Source organism: Pleurodeles waltl, chromosome 4_2 (genome assembly GCF_031143425.1).
Source record: "Pleurodeles waltl isolate 20211129_DDA chromosome 4_2, aPleWal1.hap1.20221129, whole genome shotgun sequence".
Taxonomy (NCBI): domain Eukaryota; kingdom Metazoa; phylum Chordata; class Amphibia; order Caudata; family Salamandridae; genus Pleurodeles; species Pleurodeles waltl.
In genome coordinates, this window is record NC_090443.1 from 40,143,474 (window position 1) to 40,164,578 (window position 21,105).

Below are 21,105 nucleotides of genomic sequence, written 5' to 3' on the forward strand. Positions count from 1 at the left end.
AAACTCGTTATGTTTTTTGGCATTAACTCCTGTCCTGCACCTTTCTCACCCTGGAACTGGAAGTAGAGTTACTAAAGCAAAGAGTTGTAGACTTCCTTTTCAGTGTGGTGAGGGGGAAGGAGCCACTCCCAAAATATGTGGTGATGCTGGGGAAGGTGTTTCACCACAGAAGGCAAACGATTGCACATGCAGGAAAAAAAGGAAAAGAAAAAAAGTGGAATTGTTGCACAACTGGTTGCCTATCTCCGAAGCTGAGTTGCACTGGGCTTTTATCTCGACATTTGAGAAATAGCTACTGTCACACGTCATTTCGGTAGCATCCTGGCAGGATGTAATAGAGGTAGGCATCTCAGAGCACGGAGAAGTGTGTAAAGCACTCTGTGCCTTTAGTGCAACTTGCTGAAAAGAGGAAACCTCAAATGGAGCACAAGAAAGACAGGAAAACGTAGCTAGAAAGTAAAGTCTGTTTTGAATGGGTCAAGTGGAGTGGGTGGTCCCTATCAGGGAGTCTATCACTGGAGACGTGAGTTAGGTGAAAATGAAGTGAGTCAGTTAAGAATTGAAATTAAACTAAGATATGTAAATCATCGACATAAAAGATCCTTCGAACCTCAAAAGATGTGATCACAGGAGAGAATCTCATTGGCGAATGAACAGTCCTCCCTAGAATTATGTGGCTTTACCTCAAACTTCCCTCCTTTCCAAATAAAACAGTGTATTTGGTGTGAACACGTACATACGGTTATCAAAAATACAGACAAGAGACAGTCAAATGACAAAACAAGAGCGTGAAACAGTAAGACAGGGAATGCTTTTATTCCCAAATCCATCTGCAAAGTTGACGGACTGGGGCTGTCACAAAGGTTTTATGTGTTTGTGAACAGGTCAGTTGAAGTAAAAGAAACATACACAACCAGAGGCATACTCTCCATTGAAACATTTGGCATTTTTTCCTCCCTTTTTTTTCTGGTACTACGATGTCATTCATCCACATTTTAAGACCACATTTAACAACATACACCAATTAAGTGTAACTCTCCCCATATTTAGGCGCGTCCCCAAGGAACGTGCAAGTACAAGAATAGCCAGAGGACAGTGGCTGCTCCAGTGAGGTTTGCATTGCCTCTCCAGAAGGTGGTGGGTACATCCATTTGGTGCCAGGCCAGGCTTGCCTGTTCTCGGTGCCATGCATCTACACATAGATTTTACATGGTGGTTAAGGACACAATGGTGCACTGACGGAGTACTGTGAGAGGATGGTCTTCTTCTCTTAGTGTCTTAAGGCCTAGACTCTTGGTTAAGGCCCTGTTTCACCCTGCCCGGAGTGTACCTGCTCACTTAGGTCTGGGCCCTCTTTGGGGTCCTCACGTTCCATCTCAGCTTCTTTAGTCCTTATTCTGCTCCAGTGCACTTCTGAACGCACCACTGAGTTTAGCTACGTCAGGAAACCTGGGTCATAGAGACAATGCAGTGGTTAACTAGGACAGACTAGTGAGACCTATTCCCTTCTGTTTAACAGTTTCTCCCAGTCTGGTTTTTTTTCTAGCCTCCTTTCTTAACTGCCCCATCCTTCAGGCAGCCAATTGAAGCGTTCCACTGTTCCTGCATGCAGGTCCCTCTTGTGTCGTGAATGTGTGCAAGTTTACTCATCCTGTTTCTGTATACCTACTCAACAGATGTGCCTCCTTTCTTCCTGAACCTCTCACATGTGCAACATCTGCCGTCATTCTCACCCTCCTTTGTTGCACCTAATTCTTTCAGGCTTTTACCCCCTTGCCCTGGGTTTGCTTTCCTCCTCACCAGTGTCCTTCTCACATATGCTATTAATATGCCCTTCTTTTCCACTTTTACCCTCTTTCTCTCTTTCCTTTCTCGTCTGTGAATTCTAACTATTCCTGACTACATCTGCCTTCTTCCAGCCTGACGTCAGCACGTACGCCGTTTGTCATTTCAGCATGTCGCCCGCACGTGTCGCGTTTGCCCGTCCTGCGCACATGTACCTTCTTTCCGCCGGTTCTCACCAGTGTCACCCCCCTGTCATCTTTCTGCCTGCTGCAGGAATTCCCCTCGGAAGTTGCATTCCTGCTTTTTGTTCTTCATGGGGTACGTGAAGGATATTTGCCACCAAGTCTGCGTGACACCTGCTGACTGTTCATCTAACATAAGTTTATTCACCTTGGTACTTGACATTAATCTGTACGTGAGGTTTTCTATAATCTCTGTGCTTGGTCCCTTTACCCTACTCAAATAATCTGCTGTTTCGAACATCTTTAACCATGCATTTGAGGATATGACCCCAGTTGGCCACATGATCTTTGTAGATTATCCTTCACTATGTATCGGAGGATGGTTTTTGTGATCCTCCAGCAGATAGTCACAAATTGCTCCCCTCCCCCCCCAGCAGCTAGTCTATTTCAATCTCATTCTGCCTTTTTCTTCATTAGGCTAATTAAAAAAAGCCAAATTATTGACCACTTTTCGGTGTTATAATGACACATCCTGGAGACCAGTTTCAGAATCTGATAGACTGACCAACTCCTGATCCCACTGTTACCGGCTGTAAGTCCCAAGATATTAACTTTTTCCTTCCCTTTCCCACGTGCGCCAGCCATAGTGATCAAAGCGTAAATGGACCTTTAGTAGCTGTTTAGGTTCATCTGGGACATCCTTACCATGCGAACAAAGACTTTAGGTCTGTTTCAGGAGACATTTTGTATAACTCTGATATTTACGTATATATAACTGTTAATTACAAATGAGCTGATCAGACAATAGAAATGTGAGTGTTATCAACATCTAAACGTTCCCTGTAAAAGCAGCACCTTGTTGATGTTTAATATTCTTCACCCTCCTCTTCACCCTCTCCTTCCACTGAATCCACACCTACTTCTTCATAATCCTTCTCCAAGGCGGCCATGTCTTCACGGGCCTCGGAGAACTCCCCTTCCTCCATACCCTCCCCTACGTACCAATGGACGAAGGCACGCTTGGCATACATCAAGTCAAACTTGTGGTCCAGGCGTGCCCAGGCCTCAGCAATGGCTGTGGTATTGCTCAGCATACACACCGCACGCTGCACCTTGGCCAGGTCACCACCAGGAACCACTGTGGGAGGTTGGTAGTTAATACCAACCTTGAAACCAGTTGGGCACCAGTCCACAAACTGGATGGTACGTTTGGTCTTTATGGTGGCAATGGCAGCATTGACATCTTTGGGCACCACATCGCCACGGTACAGCAGGCAGCAAGCCATGTATTTACCGTGGCGTGGGTCACATTTTACCATCTGGTTGGCTGGCTCAAAGCAAGCATTGGTGATCTCTGCAACAGACAGCTGTTCATGATAAGCTTTCTCTGCGGATATGACTGGGGCATAGGTGGCGAGAGGGAAGTGGATACGGGGGTAGGGCACCAAGTTGGTCTGGAACTCTGTGAGATCGACATTTAGGGCCCCATCAAACCGTAGGGAGGCAGTGATAGAAGATACAATTTGTCCTATTAGCCTATTCAAATTAGTATATGTTGGGCGCTCAATGTCCAGGTTCCTGCGACAGATGTCGTAGATGGCCTCATTGTCCACCATGAAAGCACAGTCGGAATGCTCCAGAGTGGTGTGTGTGGTCAAGATAGAGTTGTAAGGCTCAACGACTGCGGTGGACACCTGAGGAGCAGGGTAGATGGAGAACTCCAGCTTTGACTTCTTGCCATAATCAACTGACAGACGCTCCATCAGCAAAGATGTGAACCCAGAGCCAGTGCCACCACCAAAGCTGTGGAAGACCAGGAAACCCTGGAGACCTGTGCACTGGTCAGCCTAAGAAAAAAGAAAAAGAAAACAACTATTTTTTAAAAATTACATCTTTTGCAACAAGTGAATCACTCTTTAGAGTTATGAATTTTCTTTATAATTCATGAACATCTAAGCCATTGCTTTTTCTGATGTGTTCATCCTTAACTTGGGCTCCACCTTCATCACCCTGGGTGATCCCTTGGGATGAATCTTGATCACACTATCTAGGTGAGCAACTCCTGTTATCAAATGCCTGGAGTTCACAACGTTTCATCACAACTCATAAACAGCCTTTCACAGGGACCCTGTTTGAGCAGCTTTATAGAGCTCAACATTAAAAGGGGATTGCTCTTAAGTGGATTCCTTTGCGATTTTGTGCATTACCAACACACTACTCCTTTACTCGTGGTGCCATGATCTGCATCATTTTCAATATTGTTTATCAATTTTCTAAAAGGTGCTGTAAGGAATATGAGTACATCTTATCTACCTTAGATCCCAGGGCACTAAGAGCATGGAGATCTGAACCTTATTGTATGATCTACCTCCCTTTTCCACCTGCTTTCAGTGCTTATCAGTTTGGAGAAGCTGTATAATGCTAGGAAACATTAGATCTCCCAGTGCCTCAGAATGCCACCCTGCCAAAACCAGGAGTGCCAAAAGGAGATGCATTTTGAAGTTTGTTATACCAAAAATATCCTCTCCTTCTAAAGAGCTTCACTGGACACTTGTGGCTTTAAGTGCCAAGTCCTGTGCCACACAGAAAGTACTCTCAAAACCAAACCCAAAGTATGTGCCTTTAGTCTGCTAGAATTATAACTGTTGCTCCAATTTATCAATCCTAACATGTTTTTCACCCTACACTTTCCAGCAGAAGGTAGGTGCTCCCTTCCCAACTGAAGTTTGCCTTTCTGGATAAAACCTTGTTGATTCCCTCATCTAAAAAATACTTGGATTTACCCCTCACTAATCCCCAAATCAATTTAAATGCAACATAGTGCATTGATAAAAAAAAATAGATAATGTTTGAATTTTCCATATTTCACAGATCTTTTTACCACTTATTTCCATCCACAATACATTTTATGACCCTTTGTGCAATTGACCTACTACTGCATATTCAACGGATGAGCTGCCTGGTGCGTTAACAGAACACCAGGCTTTTGGCCTCTGGTGCACTATGCTAGTTGGTTAAGAAGACTTGCTGGCTTACACCCACCTTTTCACGTGAACCCTGTTCCTCAATAGAGACTTATAACTAGGTGAGAACAAACCTCCCTTTCCACTAATCTTTTCATCTTTAGATTCTAGCCTATCATATGGCTGTGTCCAGCACCTTATTGCATCCATCTATAAACCCAACCCTATTGTCACAATGATGATCACTCATCCCTGACCACACCCTAGGTAAAGGGTTCAAAAAATAATATTTTCTATTTTATTTTTCGATTAAAAAACTAGATTACAAGCACTGCCTAAATTTATGTAAGGCAAAGTTAGTATCTTGTGATCAATTACATTTAACAGTCTATTCAGTGGAACCAACTTGATATATACTCACTAAACCTGAGTCACAATCTAAAAACTGTAGTTATCACCACTAACAAAACAACCACAACAGCAGAAAGACAATGAAAATCCTATCCCTCTGAAGCAAACATCCCCCAAAAGGCAAGGAAACTCATCAAGAAAATAGCAAAACATCCAAGCAATAATTCTCCACAGATATCCTTATGTGCCACTTAACTTACAATAAGCATGAACCAACCGCTATTCAATAGACAAAAACCTCTTTGACCCAAGTCTTCTCTTTCACACAATACAGTTTACCATCATTTTATCAGTTGCATATCTGAAACCACATCACCAAATGGCACCTCATGGCTATTATCACTAATAAACCACTAGTTACATGATTTCAATGTGATAAACATTCCTGATCCATTGTACCATTGCTAAAAGTCATAATAATCTTCTTGGCGTCTATCCATCAAAAGGGTAGCAGAATGTTTTAACATATTGAAAGCCTCACTATAAAATCTTTGACAAAAGAGACCATTTCTCTGCTGTCCATATTTGCGGTTATTCAAGAAAGTTCTGTGCCCTAAAAAGTTAAAGCAGTGTGGCTGGCAAGGCTACCTCACTGACCATTGCTGGTCATGCTTAGCTGTGTTTGTGTGCTTTGTATTCTTTTCCTTACTAAACTGTTCCTTACAAAGAGAATATTTACCAGTTTGCGTATCCGGTCGAGCACCAAGTCAATAATTTCTTTGCCGATGGTGTAGTGGCCACGGGCATAGTTATTGGCAGCGTCTTCTTTGCCAGTGATGAGTTGCTCAGGGTGGAAGAGTTGACGGTAGGTTCCAGTTCGCACTTCATCTATGGGGAAGAAAACGTTTGAGAACTGTTCATATAAGAGCAGATTTATGCTTTTCATACACACATAGGCTTCATAAATTGTCCTTGACTCAGGGATGTTGATTTGCTTTACATTTGATAGGAATGTGCTTTGTCCATGTGGGAAAGTCAACTTTTTAGTATCTCTTTTCTAGTATCAGTCCCTTGAATATGTATGTCCATTTGCATTTTATTTCATATAGGCATACATTTCTGAGCTACTGCAATGTGGCAGCCAGTTGCAGAGCTCCTACTGTCATATATAAAGTAAACGTAGCACAGAAGGCACACACATCTGAATTGAGTTTTGTATGATTAGCAAACTATTGTCTTACGGTATGATGGTGATACATTTTAAAAGCATCGAGATATTAAATAGGTTTGTTTTATTTAAGTTGACCCAACTATATAGAACATATGGCTTATATCTCCCCAAAAAGGCTTCACACCATTTATCCAACCAGATCTCAGAGCTGCCCAAAGTTCTGCGTGACATAGTCAGACTTCATGCATATATTATGACAATAGCCAGTGATAGCAGTATTCTGGAAAGCTATACTGCACCTTGTTACACTCTCCAACGGTTGGGAGGTCCATCTTACAATTAAGTAGTGGGTCTTGGGACTCCTTCCAGATATCCCAAAGAGGAAACTGAGTAGGCGTTTTCCGATGTTAGAGTTCATAGTGGCCAAAGAAACGATTGTGATAGATTGGTTGAGTCCTAAAGTCCAGATCCTATTAAGATCAGTTATTAATTTGTAGTCACAGCATACCATAATTAAATTATTAAATTAAACATGCATTTATTCTGACATTATAGTGTTGTTTATTATATCATCAAACATGTTTCTTTCTGAGAAGAAATAGTTATTGATTCTTAGCCAGATCAAAATGTTATTATCCCCTATGGCCTTCTTAAGCTTTTTTCTATTTGAAGATGGGTACTTATTCCAAACTACCCTCAGATCGACCCTAAGGCATGTATGTTTTGCAAGATGCAAATGTTGGAGGAATCAGAGAGTGGTAGCATTTTAACTAGATGTAACATTTTTAAATCTTAGAGTAAGGAATTATTGATTTGAGATTAATACTTACTTTTTCTTTGTTTTCATCAGATAGTCATTGATTCATAGATATATCTGACAGGTTAAGATTTCTAGATAAACAGGTATAAGTTGTCATTGAAGCCAAGCAGTTATTGAATCTTGGTTATTTCAAACATTTGTGATAATTGTTAGATGAAACAGGTATGCTTTTGTGGTTAGGTCAAACAGTTATTGATTCTTGTTTAAATCAAAGAAAGCTTTTGATCCTTAGAGTAAATCAGTATTCAGTCACAATTACAGTAAACATTTAATAATGATCACCTTAATATTTACTAGTTATATTAAAATGTATCACATTTTTGGAACAATAATTATTGTTCATGGATCTAAACGTTGTGGTTGTGTCGATCAACATGTCCTGCTCATTACTTTTAGCAGTATTATATAGCACAAGATAGATCCAAACAAGTGATAGAGCTCTTTTTGAAGAGTCAGGTAACATGATTAAATCAAAAAAGTATATGCATAGGAAAAATAAAATGTAAGAAATCTATACAGTGTGGGACTGGGCCCCTCAAATCGATCCCAGGCTTGTGCATTGCTCCGAAGTCCTGTGGTATCAGACGGAGTACATTTATACCAAGTGTTCTAGACTTCCTTTATTCCTGCAGAGCAATAGGGAAAATGTTGAGCAATCTATTGATTTACCAAACACCGGCCTGTTGATTTGTGGCTTCTACCCACCAATGACTGTTGGTTCCAAGTCTACGAACACGGCTCTGGGCACATGTTTGCCAGCTCCGGTCTCGCTGAAGAATGTGTTGAAGGAGTCATCACCACCCCCCATGGTCTTGTCGCTGGGCATCTGTCCGTCTGGCTGGATGCCATGTTCCAGGCAGTAGAGCTCCCAGCAGGCATTGCCAATCTGGACGCCGGCCTGGCCAACGTGGATGGAGATGCACTCACGCTACAAAAGATACAAAACCGACAGATCAGAATCATCAAGCGCTTGAATACATTTTTCATTTAAACAATACAAAAAATGTCTCCCTTGTTTGTGTCCATAGGGATGTATTAAATAGGTTGGAGGTTTAACTGTCTAAAAATTATATAGTAGTAATGTATGGAATGTAAATTATGTTAAACCTACTCTCACAGAGCCAATCCTTCACTGACAACTAGTGATTTTTAGGAAGACATTTTCTTTTGCTTTGGTTTTTTGATAGTTCCACAATTGTGTTTTATGACTTTAGTTCCAAAACTAAGGGACATTTTGCAAAGATTCCTTACATAAAGATGGCTATGCGCTACTTGACTCAAAACTGATTGCACATGCAAACATAGTAGATTGTCACACAAATCCATTGTTAGCGACACTCTGTAATGTTGGGGTAATTCCCTTGCTGACCATTTGTCGTGTGACAACCAATTTTTTTATTCAGATGAAGAGCGAAAGCTGCTGGATTCGTACTGAGCATGGACCTTAGAGGTGTAGCTATCCTTAGAGCAACAGGTGAAGAGGCTGAAGGGTCTGGGTATGATGAGCCGACTGCACCCATAAGGTTGGCATGTACAACCCAGCAGGTTGCAAGAGAGTACATGGTCCTTTGCATGCATTATGCACATTGCATCGTCTGCCATGACGCTTGCCACAAACAATGGTCTCATTTTGCGGCTTAGAGGCAGTGGATACCCTGGGTTTTCACTGCTTTCCTGAGTGTACTGTAGGAATAGAAAGAGCAGCTAATTTCTTAGTTTCTGCACTGTCGGCGACTAAAAACAGGCTCAGCTTGGAAGGGTTTTTCAGGTTTCTGGTAGTGAGACTGGAAAAAGGGCCTACCTTGCACTGACCGCTGGGCTCACCATGCTATCCTTGGGTTTGTTTCCCTCCTGGGTTGGCCTGGTTCGAACTGAGCTGGTATCAGTGCTCTCTGCAGGCAGCATCCTGGCACCTCTGATTTCTCGCCTTGGCATGCCATGCTGACTGACCCCTCCTGTATTTCAGCAGCTTCCCAGGGTGATCTCATAACACCCGGCCGTGCCAGCATTCCCCACGCTCTGCTCCAGAGCCTGGGCAGATAAAACGTGTCTGCAACAAGTTAAGCATTGACCGTCGAGTACAAGGTTGCCAGGGGCATAGAGCGAAAGATCCTGGCATGTTCACCCCTTTGTTCCCGGAAATGAATGTGGAAATTGAGGCGTGGGTTTGCTTCTTTCATATTTCAAGGTTGTGGCGATTCTCAAAGCTCGCTGCCCAAAATTCATCACAAGTGGGTGTAGAAGGCAGTGCAGAGTTAAAGGGTGGGGTTTGTTTGGAACAGTAAAAGTGAACAGCAGACACAGAAAATACCTTGTGTTTGCAGGGACCTTGCCAAGGGAAGCGTGCACGATTCATGAGCGTTTTCTTGGGACACTGTCAGCCAGCATGTGCAACTGTCAGCCAATTGTGGATTAGCTGTTGCAAGCCACCCTGACCAACAGACCACCAAGTACAGCCACATGCAGGTGGTGAGGCTCCCACCCAGGATGTGCAGTCAGCCAGCATGTGATACCACCATTCAACCCGGGCAACTGTTAGCCTGACATGAGTAGCCATTCCCCATCTAAAGCCATCAGTGAGTGTGTACAACTCTTCACCAAACGTGCAGGAATCAACCATGCATGGGAGTCATCAGCTAACCTGTGCTGGCATAACCCTACACGTGCAGTTGTAAGACATCTTGTGCAGCTGTCAGTTATCCTCGGGAGCCATAAGCCAAGCACTGGCAGCCAAAAATGTGCAACAGTGCACACTGTATGCAGCCGTCAGCCAAACATCAATAGCTGTTGGCCATGTAGGTATAGTTGCTAGCCAATATACACAGCCATCAGTAGAACATGGCAGTTGTCAGCTGATACATGCAACTGGCTGCCAACATGTTAAGTCATCCAGCCAGTTTGTACAACCATCAATCAGCCTACACTTGCGGCTAGGCTAGCATGTGTAATTGTCAGTCACCACGTGCCATGATCAGCCACCCTGCTCAGCCCTTAGCCGTCATATGCACTCATCTGCAATTTTGAGCCACCAAGATGTGTTGACATCATTGCCCATGTTAGCTACTGTCCAAATATATGCAGTCTTCAATCTGTATGTGCAGATATTGGGACTTGTGCACCCAAAAGCAGTCATTTACAGATCTCAACATGTGCATCTGCTGCCAAGCTATCCTTGCAGTTGGCAGCCAGTGTGTGCAGCTGCTAGCCTAGATGTGGACAGCTAAGCCAGCATGTACACCCATGAGCAAAAGTGCAACAATCAGCCGCCAGGTGCAGCTATCCGCCACCATGCAGCCGTGATCCAACAGGCATGTGCAGCTGCTGACTAGCCTCTGTATACATGACCCAGCATGTGCAGCTTTCATTCAGCATTTCCAGCTGGGAGACAAGTATTTCAACAACTTGTGCAATGGCGAGTTAGTATGTGTTGTGCTCTTCCAGCATATACAGGAACCCACATGTGCATACCTCCCTCAGCCGGCATGCACAACCAGGAGCTAGCATTGTTTGTTGTTGGGCACAATATGCAGCTGTTGGTCAAGGTGAGCTGCTGTCATCTGGCGAGTGCAGTGCTCGACCTGCATGAGCAACTTTCAGCCAACATGTGCAACGATCAATCAACGACTGCAGTTGTCAGCCAGCATTACAGCTCTTAGCCATCATGTGCGGTCATCAGACAACATGGCTAGTTGCAGCCAACTTGCACAGCAGACAGCCAATCTGTAATCAGCTCACGCAGCCATAAATCATTATTCAGTCAGCAGCTAACTTGTGCAGGTGCAAACAAACATGGGCAGCCACCAGCTGCTTCCATGAACAAACCGTTTCAGATGCAACCGCCTACCATCCAAGCATAAATGGGTTTTCCAAGTTTATTTTACTAGTGCTGTTCAGTGCTTAATGGGAGCCGGTGGATTCCGGTGCTCGGCAGCGGCCCCAATTTTATAACAGTCTACACAGGTGTTACTGTTTGACTAATTTTCAAATGCACACTACCACAGTTGTGTAATAATGTAATATAAATTTAAAATGACAAATACATGCTACCCAAGCCATTGTTATAGCTTTGGGTGGCATGGAATAATCTAAATTGTCACGTGTACTATTGTGAGGTTAGCAGTTGTGTTTGTACCGTCATTGGCAGCTCTGGCAGGGGCAATGGGTGGTGCTCTCTGCAGTGGCCTCCTAGTAGGGGTTCTGGCGTTTATTCTTGTTTTTACAAATTAAGCAGGGGTTCTGCCACTCTTTATTCGCACCAAATGCAGAGTGCGCCTGCTTGAGTGTGGTTGTTTGTCTGTTATTATGAATTTTGGCTCCTTGCTCGCCTCTCCCGGGACTTGTCAGCACACTGAGAGTCACTTTATCATGTGACGCCAATGACCTCGTGATGCCCCAGCAGGCAGCGTCATGGCGGCGCCTCGACCATTACGTGTATGCCAACCTCCCATAAGGAGCCCCTCTCTGGAGGTGGGAGTGCGTCCACATCCGGCAAAGACCAGGGGGTGTAGGGCTGACTGGGTGCGGTCGCTAAACGGACAGATGGGGCAGAGCATGGACCTTGGCTGGCTGCCCTCGGCTGCACTTATCAGCACAGTACAGACAATGGGGCTCTGCCTCCTGCTTCTCAAGCAAAATGCGCTGTCGCCTCTGACCCACGCTCCACAGGCAAAAGGTTTGATCTCACACCAGCGAATGTTTTCTACCCGCTGGCCAAAGAGAAAATCTGCAGTTTTCAGACATTCACTCTACGAGCCGGCCAGACGCTACAGGAATTGTGCTTGTCTAACACCAGACACACACGACCCGGGGCCATGCCCAAAAGAACAAGTGGGGTCAGACGGCCACGCACAGGAGCGTGGGCAGACACACAAAGACCCTTCAAATCTCTAAACACCCACACACCAAAGATGGACCCCAAAGACACCCCAATTGGTAAGATAACCACTCAGCCCAAATATAACACAGTCTCCACGTCTCTTAGTTGAAGGAATATTCAAAGTTGCATTTTCCTAAAACTATTCTTTGATGGTGATATGTGAACTAAAAACAAGCTCTAACCCAGAGACTGACATTTTTATGTGCAGACAGATGTGCATCACAAGGTAGTTGATTTTGCCAGAGGTGGTCAGAATTGGAAAGTCGCCTTCCCGGTCAGGCTGCTTGTGGCCGTGGTTGCCATGACAACTCATGTATGTGTCGTTTTATGCTCACATGTTTGCGCTGTGCCCAGAGGGCCTGCATTTCCCTGAAGCTTTCTTTAAATTCGAGCCGAAGGTTCCCTCCCAGCCGAAGCTATATGTTCCTTTACAAGGACAAGGATGCGATTGGTTTTCTGACTACAGGAGTTTATGTAGGAAGGACAGGCTCCTTCTATGCGAGCGGGCCTGGCTGGGCAGAGGCCCTTGAGAACAAACACGTGATAGATGGAATGCTTGATGGCATCATAACCACTGGCCTGGCGCTGGGAAACATTCCTTCCCATTTTTCTTTGCTCATTGAGACATTGCAGAGACGGAGCGACCACACTCCTAATAGTCTTGGTGCCCTCTGAGCAGAAAGCTAAACAACCCCACGCCGGTGGGTAAATGTTTATCACCTTGAAGGCAGAGCCAGCTAAGAGGCCCAGGTCTGGGCGTAAAAAGCGTCACGTGACCATTGAGAAAAATGAAACATTTGAGGGCTTTATTTCTGGGCTTAATCAGACATCTGACATTCTTCTGGACAGCATCCCATTGAGTTTTTAACTCTCCATGCCATTATAAAGGAGGTGTCTCACAAACTCCTGCTAGATGCAAGGCTGACATGCACCTTCTTAGCAGTTTATGCAAGAAGCTCAGAAGTGGCAGGAATATGTTTCTAAGCTTCCATCCACCTAACAGTGCACTGCCCCTCTAGTTCTGGGAGCATTTTGAAGCTGCAAGGAGGGTTATGTCCACCCTGACTGGTACGTATGTGCACGTGACAGTGTCTGATTCCATAAATGATGCTGGTTTGCGGCCAGTACTTAGCATTCATTTTGTGAGGATTTGGACCCACACCAACAGTAAAGGTAATATTTAGGGTCTGTAGGTTGCTCTACATGGGTGCCAACTCCCTGACATGACTAGCGGACAGATCGGTCCAAAAGAGCAGGCTGTTGTGCTGTGTGCCCGCTTGCCATGCATGCTCTCAACTGATAGTGAGGGTCCTGCAGTACCTGTGGCTGCCCTCACTCCGAGCAGCATCACCCTTTTAACCCTACTTCTTCAAGAAATTATATCTCTGTTGGTTTATCCTGGGGAAAATGAGCCACCATGGCTGACCTCCTGCCTTTGGGAACTCCAATCACCGTAAAGCAGCATTAGGAAGCTTGCCTCAAGGAGACTGATATCTTGTATGGCTTGCACTGAGGCTATGATCCTTACTTCAGAACGATGGAGAGAAAGGCCTGGTGGTGACTCCTAGGAAGTCTTCAGAACCTTGGACAGGAGGTTCTGCAGCAGGATGAATTGGCAATACCTGGACTACAGGTTGGCTGTGGGGTGAAGCCAGCCATCTTGTGAATAACGAGGGAGGAGGCAATGCAGCGGAAGGCCTTGTGTAAGATACAATTAGAACTGAGCCCATTCCCCCTTTTTATAGGTATCCTTAGAGAGGCAACCAATGCTGGGGAGACATACACTTGGATTTCCGTCTTGGTCAGCCGGGTGGCTGCTCCTTGTGGAGAATGTCAGTTGGACAGTCTATTCCGGACATCTCCTGGGTAATCCCTGCCTCTGTGCGATGTGAGATGGGCAGGGAAGAGAAAAGTTTATTGACCAACTCAGGGTAAAAAAAACTTGCCTTCCTATCCTGGGTGGTTTGTGGCTTGACCAATGCAGTGTAATCGATATAAACCACAGTACAACATGGGGAGGTTAACCTAGTGCAGCTACTCAGGCCATTTTAATGCCTATTGGTTGGTCTTTGAACCAGCCTCATTTTGGATAGATTTATAGTGTGTTTGGTCTGTGACATTTTTAAGGTGATTAAACCATGTTGTGTTTGACAGCTGCACCCCTATATCTGACAGCCCTATTCATACCCTTAAACCCCTTCTCATCTGGCAGTCCTCTCCTTGCACCTGAAAGACTCACCCCATCTCACAGTCCAATCCTCACGACTGCTAGTCCATTTTCCAAAGGGAGCAAGCCCTACCCACATGAACCCTAACCAGGTACCTCACAACACCCTCTACATAGCTGATATGGTCTTGTTTCTCCCGGCCACAGTTCCCATATCTGACAGTGAATCAGCTGTTTCCATCAGCCTCCTCCACATGACAATCCTTGCCCATACCTGACAACCCTCGCCCACAAACCTGACAACCACCTTACTATATCTCACATCACCCTCCGCATATCGGACCCCCCTCCTTAAGTATGGCAACAATCTAACACCCTTTTGACTTCTGTGGACCCCCATTTTACCAATACTGGAGCCCGGGGACCCCCTCTGAATCATTATTGGAACACGGGGACCCCCAAGGAGTCATTACTGATAGCTGGGACCTAATATTATTAAATGTTTTAAGCAGCCGCGGACCCCCTGAGGAGGTTTCGCGGACCCCCAGGGGTCCCCGGCCCACAGGTTGGGAACCACTGATCTAAAAGCTTCCCCCCTCAGATCTGTCTACCCTCTCTCAATCTGTCAGGACCTTCCCAACAGATGTACCTGTACATTACAGCATATTTTACATATCGCTAGAACTTCTCGGTGTTCCCCAAGGGGTCAACATGGACCAGTACGACTATCAATTGCACCTCTAAAGAGCGGGAAGGGCTACAAGATAGTGTGTCACTTGGACAAGTCTCCTAGGGCCTAAAGAGCAATGAATGCTCTCTCAAAACCGTAGAGCCTGACATACGCCTTTCTGTCCAATCAGGGCCCTATTTCATGATATACACTCCCCGACTTAAAGCATGCCAGGATCTGTAATGATAAAGCAATGGGTGTCCAGTCAGGGCTTTACATCATGGCATGATATTGTGTAAAGCCTCCCTCATACAGTTATGATAGCTAATAGAAATATCTAGTTAAGACCTTATGTCAGGACATTACATTGTACCGCTAACACAATAAAGACCAGTGAATACGCTGTCAGGTCCTTCTAGTAAGTCATATGGAGATTAGGTAAAAATCAGTTTGTTAAGTAACGAAACAGCATCGGACACCCAGTCATGGCTTTGTGACATGGCATGACTTAAAGGTTGCCTGGCACAGACAAAAGAAGTACCCTATCCTCTAAACACCTCACGTGATATAACGTCTCATTACCTCTGGTACACTAATGAAAAAGCCATGCATGCCAGTTGGGCCTTGTGTGTGGCATGCTTAGGTTTAAAGCATTCTTGGTACTGTAAGGATAGATTACCAATGCCCACACATGTCCTTGTGGCAAAACATGGCTTAAAGCCAGCCTGGTACAGTAATGAAAAAGGATGCATGCCCAGTTAGGTCCGTAGGTGTGACATGACACAGTTTGGAGAGTGTCTGTTACAGTAACGATAGAATGGTGACTGCCCAGTCAGGGACCTATCTCAATATAGAGCAGTGAATGCCCAATCACGACCATTTTAGGGTCAAGCGCACAAGCACCCTGGCCTGTTGTAATCGCTCTGTGGGCTTTAACCACGCCCTCTCCTGCTATTCAATCTTCGGTGTTTTTGTTTTAAATGCTTTATTTTTATTGGAGCATTTTGTGAATTGTCCTTCCTGTGTGCTGAGTTCCCTCCCAGGCGATTTCACTAAGTGAACATTTTTGTTGGTCATCATACTACGTCACCTTTCTCCTATTAGACCGTGTGATGGCCCCTCCTCCGTTTTCAGTAGCCTTTTATCCCAGCCGCGATCCTTTTTAGACATTTACGGGGAGCCAATAACTCTTGCGCTCATACCTACCGTGGCACTTTGAATTGACTTGCTTATGTCAACTGTTTTACTTTTCATATTTAATTTATGTGGCAAGAAAGACCAGTTAGGAATGTACAACGCTAATAGCTCTAACTCCAGCAAACACGAGACCCATTGCATTGCAAATGCCTGTTTCATGATGTGACCGCGTTTAAAGCTTGACTTGTACAGTGATGGCAGAGCAAAGTACTTTTTACGTGGCACATAAATTGTAAAAAGAATGACTATTTGCATACGCCTCTTGGCACTCAAATAAGACTCTGGAAGAAGGAAACACGGCTGGCACTCCATGATTGAAACCTGTGAACAGCAGGTCTCTGGTTGGCTCAGAGCCCATCCAGTTATGGAACATATTTTTAGGTTTGGGGCAAAGTAATATTACTCTGTGCCTTTTCCCACTCCCAAATGTTTCTGGGATGTTTTGTTTTAAGTGAGGGCCTTTGCACTAGGATGTATTTCCAATGGTCACCAGAGGCCACACACACCACCCAGATACTTCCTCCTTTGTGACACAGCACAAGCCTCGAACTCTGCAATAAGGCAGGGCGCCCCCTCCTACTCCCAAGGGGCATAGAACAATCCGTTTTTTGGTTAACAGTGGGTCACAGCAGTCTGGAGTCAGGTCTTACCTCTAGAGCCCCTGATTTGCACTGCACAAAGCAGCGGGCACAGCCTAAGGCTGTGACGTCAGGTGGCGACGCCATATTGTGCGCGCGTGTAGCAGGGAGCTCCCAGGAACCTCAGTTCCACGTGCTAATAGTTCATCCAGTTCAGGTTCTAACGTTGCATCCTGGGATCTGCAGTCATGATTATAAAATCATAACGCCAAGTCCCTCAAAGGCCAAAGAAAAAACCTGGACTGGGTGAGCTACTCACGTGAGGATACACGTGAAGCTTGAGAGCTCGTCGTTGTAAGACTTTGTTCATCTCTGGGCATCTTAACATGTTTAAAGGCGTGTTTGTGTAAATAAGGAAATACATAGACCGCTACTTCTCCGGGACTCTTTCACATCAGATACCCCCTTGTCTATATCCTACAATCCATCGTGTGCCAAGCAGCTCCGGCTCCCTAACATCGCCGGACCCCGCCCCATCAGTAGCTGACAGCGGCCGGCAACCCCCACCCCACACCAGGCAGTCCTTCCTTCACATCAGTCACTTCTCTCATTGTCTGCCAGAGCCCCCCATATCAGGCAGCCCACCTCCTTATTAGAAAGCTTCACCCATATCTGACAATCCCACATTTCTCAACCACTTCAGATATCCGCGTAATACTCTAATCATATTTCAGACAGTCCTGCGCCACCGGCCAATCTCATTCCTGCCTCCAAATCTGACAGCTTCTCCCCCGCAGGAGACTGTTCTCTTCCCATAACTAGCATCTCCCCATAACTGACCCATACAACCATCTCTGACACAGACTCTGTTTCTGCCTCCCCCCACCAATCTATCTGTTAATCTCACTCCAAATGTACCAGCACTTCCTCTAATCAAGCAAGCATCCCCAATCCGGGGGTGACGTTCTCACTCCCACCGCTCCAGACCCCCATCCTTATAAGTTGACCCCCCCCCCCACACACACACACACACACACACACACACAGACACACACACCGAACAACAAAGAGCCTTTTTTTAAGCTCCGAGATCCTGCTGGGGAGGGGGTGAGGTTAAACACGCCTGGCAGGGTGGGGTGATAAAACGTCAGCGCCGCGGGGGCTCATACGAGGGTGGGCGATGGCACAGCGGCAGAACAGCGCTGCCATACGCGGTTGGCACAATGATGGCAACGAGACCTGATATAGGGGTGTGCGGGGAGATAGGACAACTGCAGAGAAAAAGCTCTTCGGGAGCGCAGTGACAGAACCGGGGACGAAGCTCACATCATGGAAGAGCTCGGGATGGGAGGCGGGGCCTGTATGGCGGCGGCTTGAGGGGTGCGATCGTGTGGGGTGGCACAAAGACATAGAGATGAGGCGGGGGTGGGGGGAGACAATAAATGACCAGATCTGACCCGTGGGCGTGGCTCCCCTGTAGGAGAGCGGGTGTGCAATGGTTAAGGGTGGTGGGGGGAGGCAGACCAGCGCTGGTGGGTAATTTAGGGGTGTGGGTCATTGTTGGCAGAACTGAGGGCTGAACCGGGCGGCCTCTGCGGCAGAGCTGAGACCGCAGTGTGACCCAGAATGGCAGACTTTGGGTTGGCACAGCGTCAGCGGGAGCCTGATCTGGCAAGGGTGTGGGGGGGACTGGCACAAAGGAGCCACTGAGGACTGCTCTACCATCAGGGAGGTGGAGGGTGAGGGCTGGCACACAGAAACAGTGCAGAGAGATGCCTTGAGACGGAGACAGCTGGTACAGGCACCGCCAGAGGTTGGAGTGGCACAATGGCAATACCTGGATGCTCGGGCTAGAGGGCACTAGTGCCCTGACAGAGATAATGGTGTGATCTGGGTGGGAGAATGACACAGATGCAGAACCGGGGATGATTTGGATAACGGGTGTTGGTATACCGTCGGGGGAGGGGGGGGTGGTCGGTGGGGGAGGATGGATGTCCGATGCCAAGGGTCACAGTTCAGAGATGGAGGGGCACACTGGAAAAGCTGAGTCTATTACCCGGTGCGAGGCTGGCCCGGGGCCAGAAAATCTGGGAATGGGGGCCACAATGGTGGCTTTGCGGTGCCCGTTCTTGGTGGGCGAGTGCCAGTGCGATTGGGCTAATCTTGTGCTCCGAGGGTGATGCAATGGTAAAGCTGGCGTCGGTTTGGGAGTGGGCGGCGCAGGGGCATAGCAGGGCAGATAACCAGGCGCGGGGCTGCCACTAGAAGAGATTTGGGAGTTCGTAACTCGTACAAGGGCAGAACTCGGTTGATATAAAGTGTCTGCTGGCGCAACAATAGAGCTGGGGTGATGACGAGGAAGAGAAGCCGACACAGTGGCTATAAGCAGGAGACTGATCTGAGTGGGGAGGGTGAGGGCTGGTACAGGGAACAGCTGAGGGCTCTTCTAGCAGTTGGGTGCCGCAATGGCAGAACTGAAGGGGATTTGGCACGTAAACTGCCAGCATGACAGCCTGCAGAGCTTGGCTGGTCTGGGACATCGAGAGGCTTGCACAGTACTCTGGGCGAGGAGGTTGGCACTGCAAAGCGAAGGGAGAGGGGTAGAAGTGGGTGTTGGCACAATGGCGGAGCTGGGAGCGACCTATAAGAGGGACTGACACAATGGCGGCCCTGGGTTGTGGTAGTTTGGCTTCTCGCTTTGTTCCAGGTTCTCCTGGTGCTGAGCCGGTATCATCCGAACAATGGACAAAGCGGTGTATGAGGGGGTAGCGAGCGGCTACCGGAGAGCGGCCTATTGCAGCTGCAGCGCGGTCTACTGTGATTGCAGAGATCGTTGGTATGGGGTGGGGTTCTCAAAACGGCGCACATGGGTTACTATGCATTGATGCCGGAGAGAGCGGTATATGAGGGCTGCAGAAGGCGCTGTGTGGGACCGGGTGCAGAAAGCAGCATACATGGGCTACAGTACCCTGGAGCAGAAGGGAGCGGTACATTGGTACGGGTAGGAAGCAGGGCGCGGTACATCGGGGGCCTGCAAGGATCGATATAGTGGGGGGCTGCAGAGAGCGGTACAGGGAGGAAGCCCCTTACCATGCTGCCGGTGCTGGAGGCTGCTTACAGCGCGACTCTTAGGCGGTCGATGTAAGAGGATCTGGGTCCACTGCCCCTCCCGTGGATTTTATACGATTGGTTTCCATGGTGACCATCATCAGTTCATCCATTGGTGCAGACAGCCCGGGGCCTCCCGTGATTGGATGAGACGAAATGGTATGAGGTAATGCTGCAGCATCCCAAATGTTGTGCCCAGAGTGGCACTAGAGCGTGGGGGGCAATAGTAATATTGGAATAAAGGCACATCATAAATATGGGACACATACAGTACAATGGACGATGGTAGCAAGTGATCAATATTGAAGTAGTAGACACACCATTTTTACTTTTCACCACGCCAAGCACCTGTGATTATCATATATTGTGCAGTATCTCCCTGTTCATCTTATAACAAAAAGTGTACCATAGTTTATCTTTCATCATACAGCTTGAACATCAAGAGTTTTTTCAGGACATGTACTAGTTTTAAGCGGTGGCTCCTCCGTTAGGGCAGAGGAGCGTCGCCCCCGCCAGCAGCAAAAGTTGCAAAACCTTTAACAAACAAAACTATAATAAACCATGTTTATTATCGTTTTGTTTGTTAAAGGGGCAGGCCATGGGGGTGAGGAGCAGTGCGGGGAGTGTACTGTGCACTTCCTTCAGTGCGCATGTATGTTTGGCCGTCCCTCTCCGACCGGCCAAACTCACATGCACAGTAGGCTCTCTCTAACCCAGCAATACAGTTGCCGGGCTGGAGAGAGAATGCATATGCTCCCAATCTGCCTGTGAGCGCCCTGGCTGAGTGCACCCAGCCAAACCTGATGCTGCTCTGAGTAGCATCAGGATTGGCCGCCGAGCAGGCTGTGGGAGCCTGTGCCTGCCTGCAGTGATGGGAGAAAAAGGAGTGGCACAGTGAGGCGGATCAGATACTTTTTTTTTTTTATTACATTTTACACCCTCCAAGCCCCACCCCCAGCTCCGTGCACCGCACAGCAACGGCCCCGCCCCGCCCCTTGTGAGCGAAGCAAGCTGTGACTGGTTTATCTCCTCTTCACGTTCTACACCAATATTTTTATCAGACTTCGTGACTGTCCATCTTTCGTCTTACACAATACATCTATTTCTCTTTGTTCAAATCATGCTTCCATGTTTATCTTCCATCACACTTTTTACCCATGTTTATCGTCCGTCACCCTGTAGATACCTAGTTATCTCATATCACACATTCTGCAGCATGAGATAGATCCCAGAATCT

At 46.7% G+C, this 21,105-nt stretch overlaps 1 protein-coding gene across 1 annotated transcript; it reads right to left on the bottom strand.

The window, feature by feature from the left end:
• Nucleotides 1–789: 789 nt before the first annotated feature.
• Nucleotides 790–19,929, bottom strand: LOC138292139 (tubulin alpha-1A chain). Its single transcript, XM_069230544.1, has 4 exons — nucleotides 19,851–19,929; nucleotides 7,978–8,200; nucleotides 6,021–6,169; nucleotides 790–3,814 (listed from the first exon to the last, which is right to left on the bottom strand). Exons 1-4 carry the CDS (start codon nucleotides 19,851–19,853, stop codon nucleotides 2,834–2,836), a joined length of 1,356 nt encoding a protein of 451 aa, XP_069086645.1. The 5' UTR covers nucleotides 19,854–19,929; the 3' UTR covers nucleotides 790–2,833.
• Nucleotides 19,930–21,105: the final 1,176 nt, after the last annotated feature.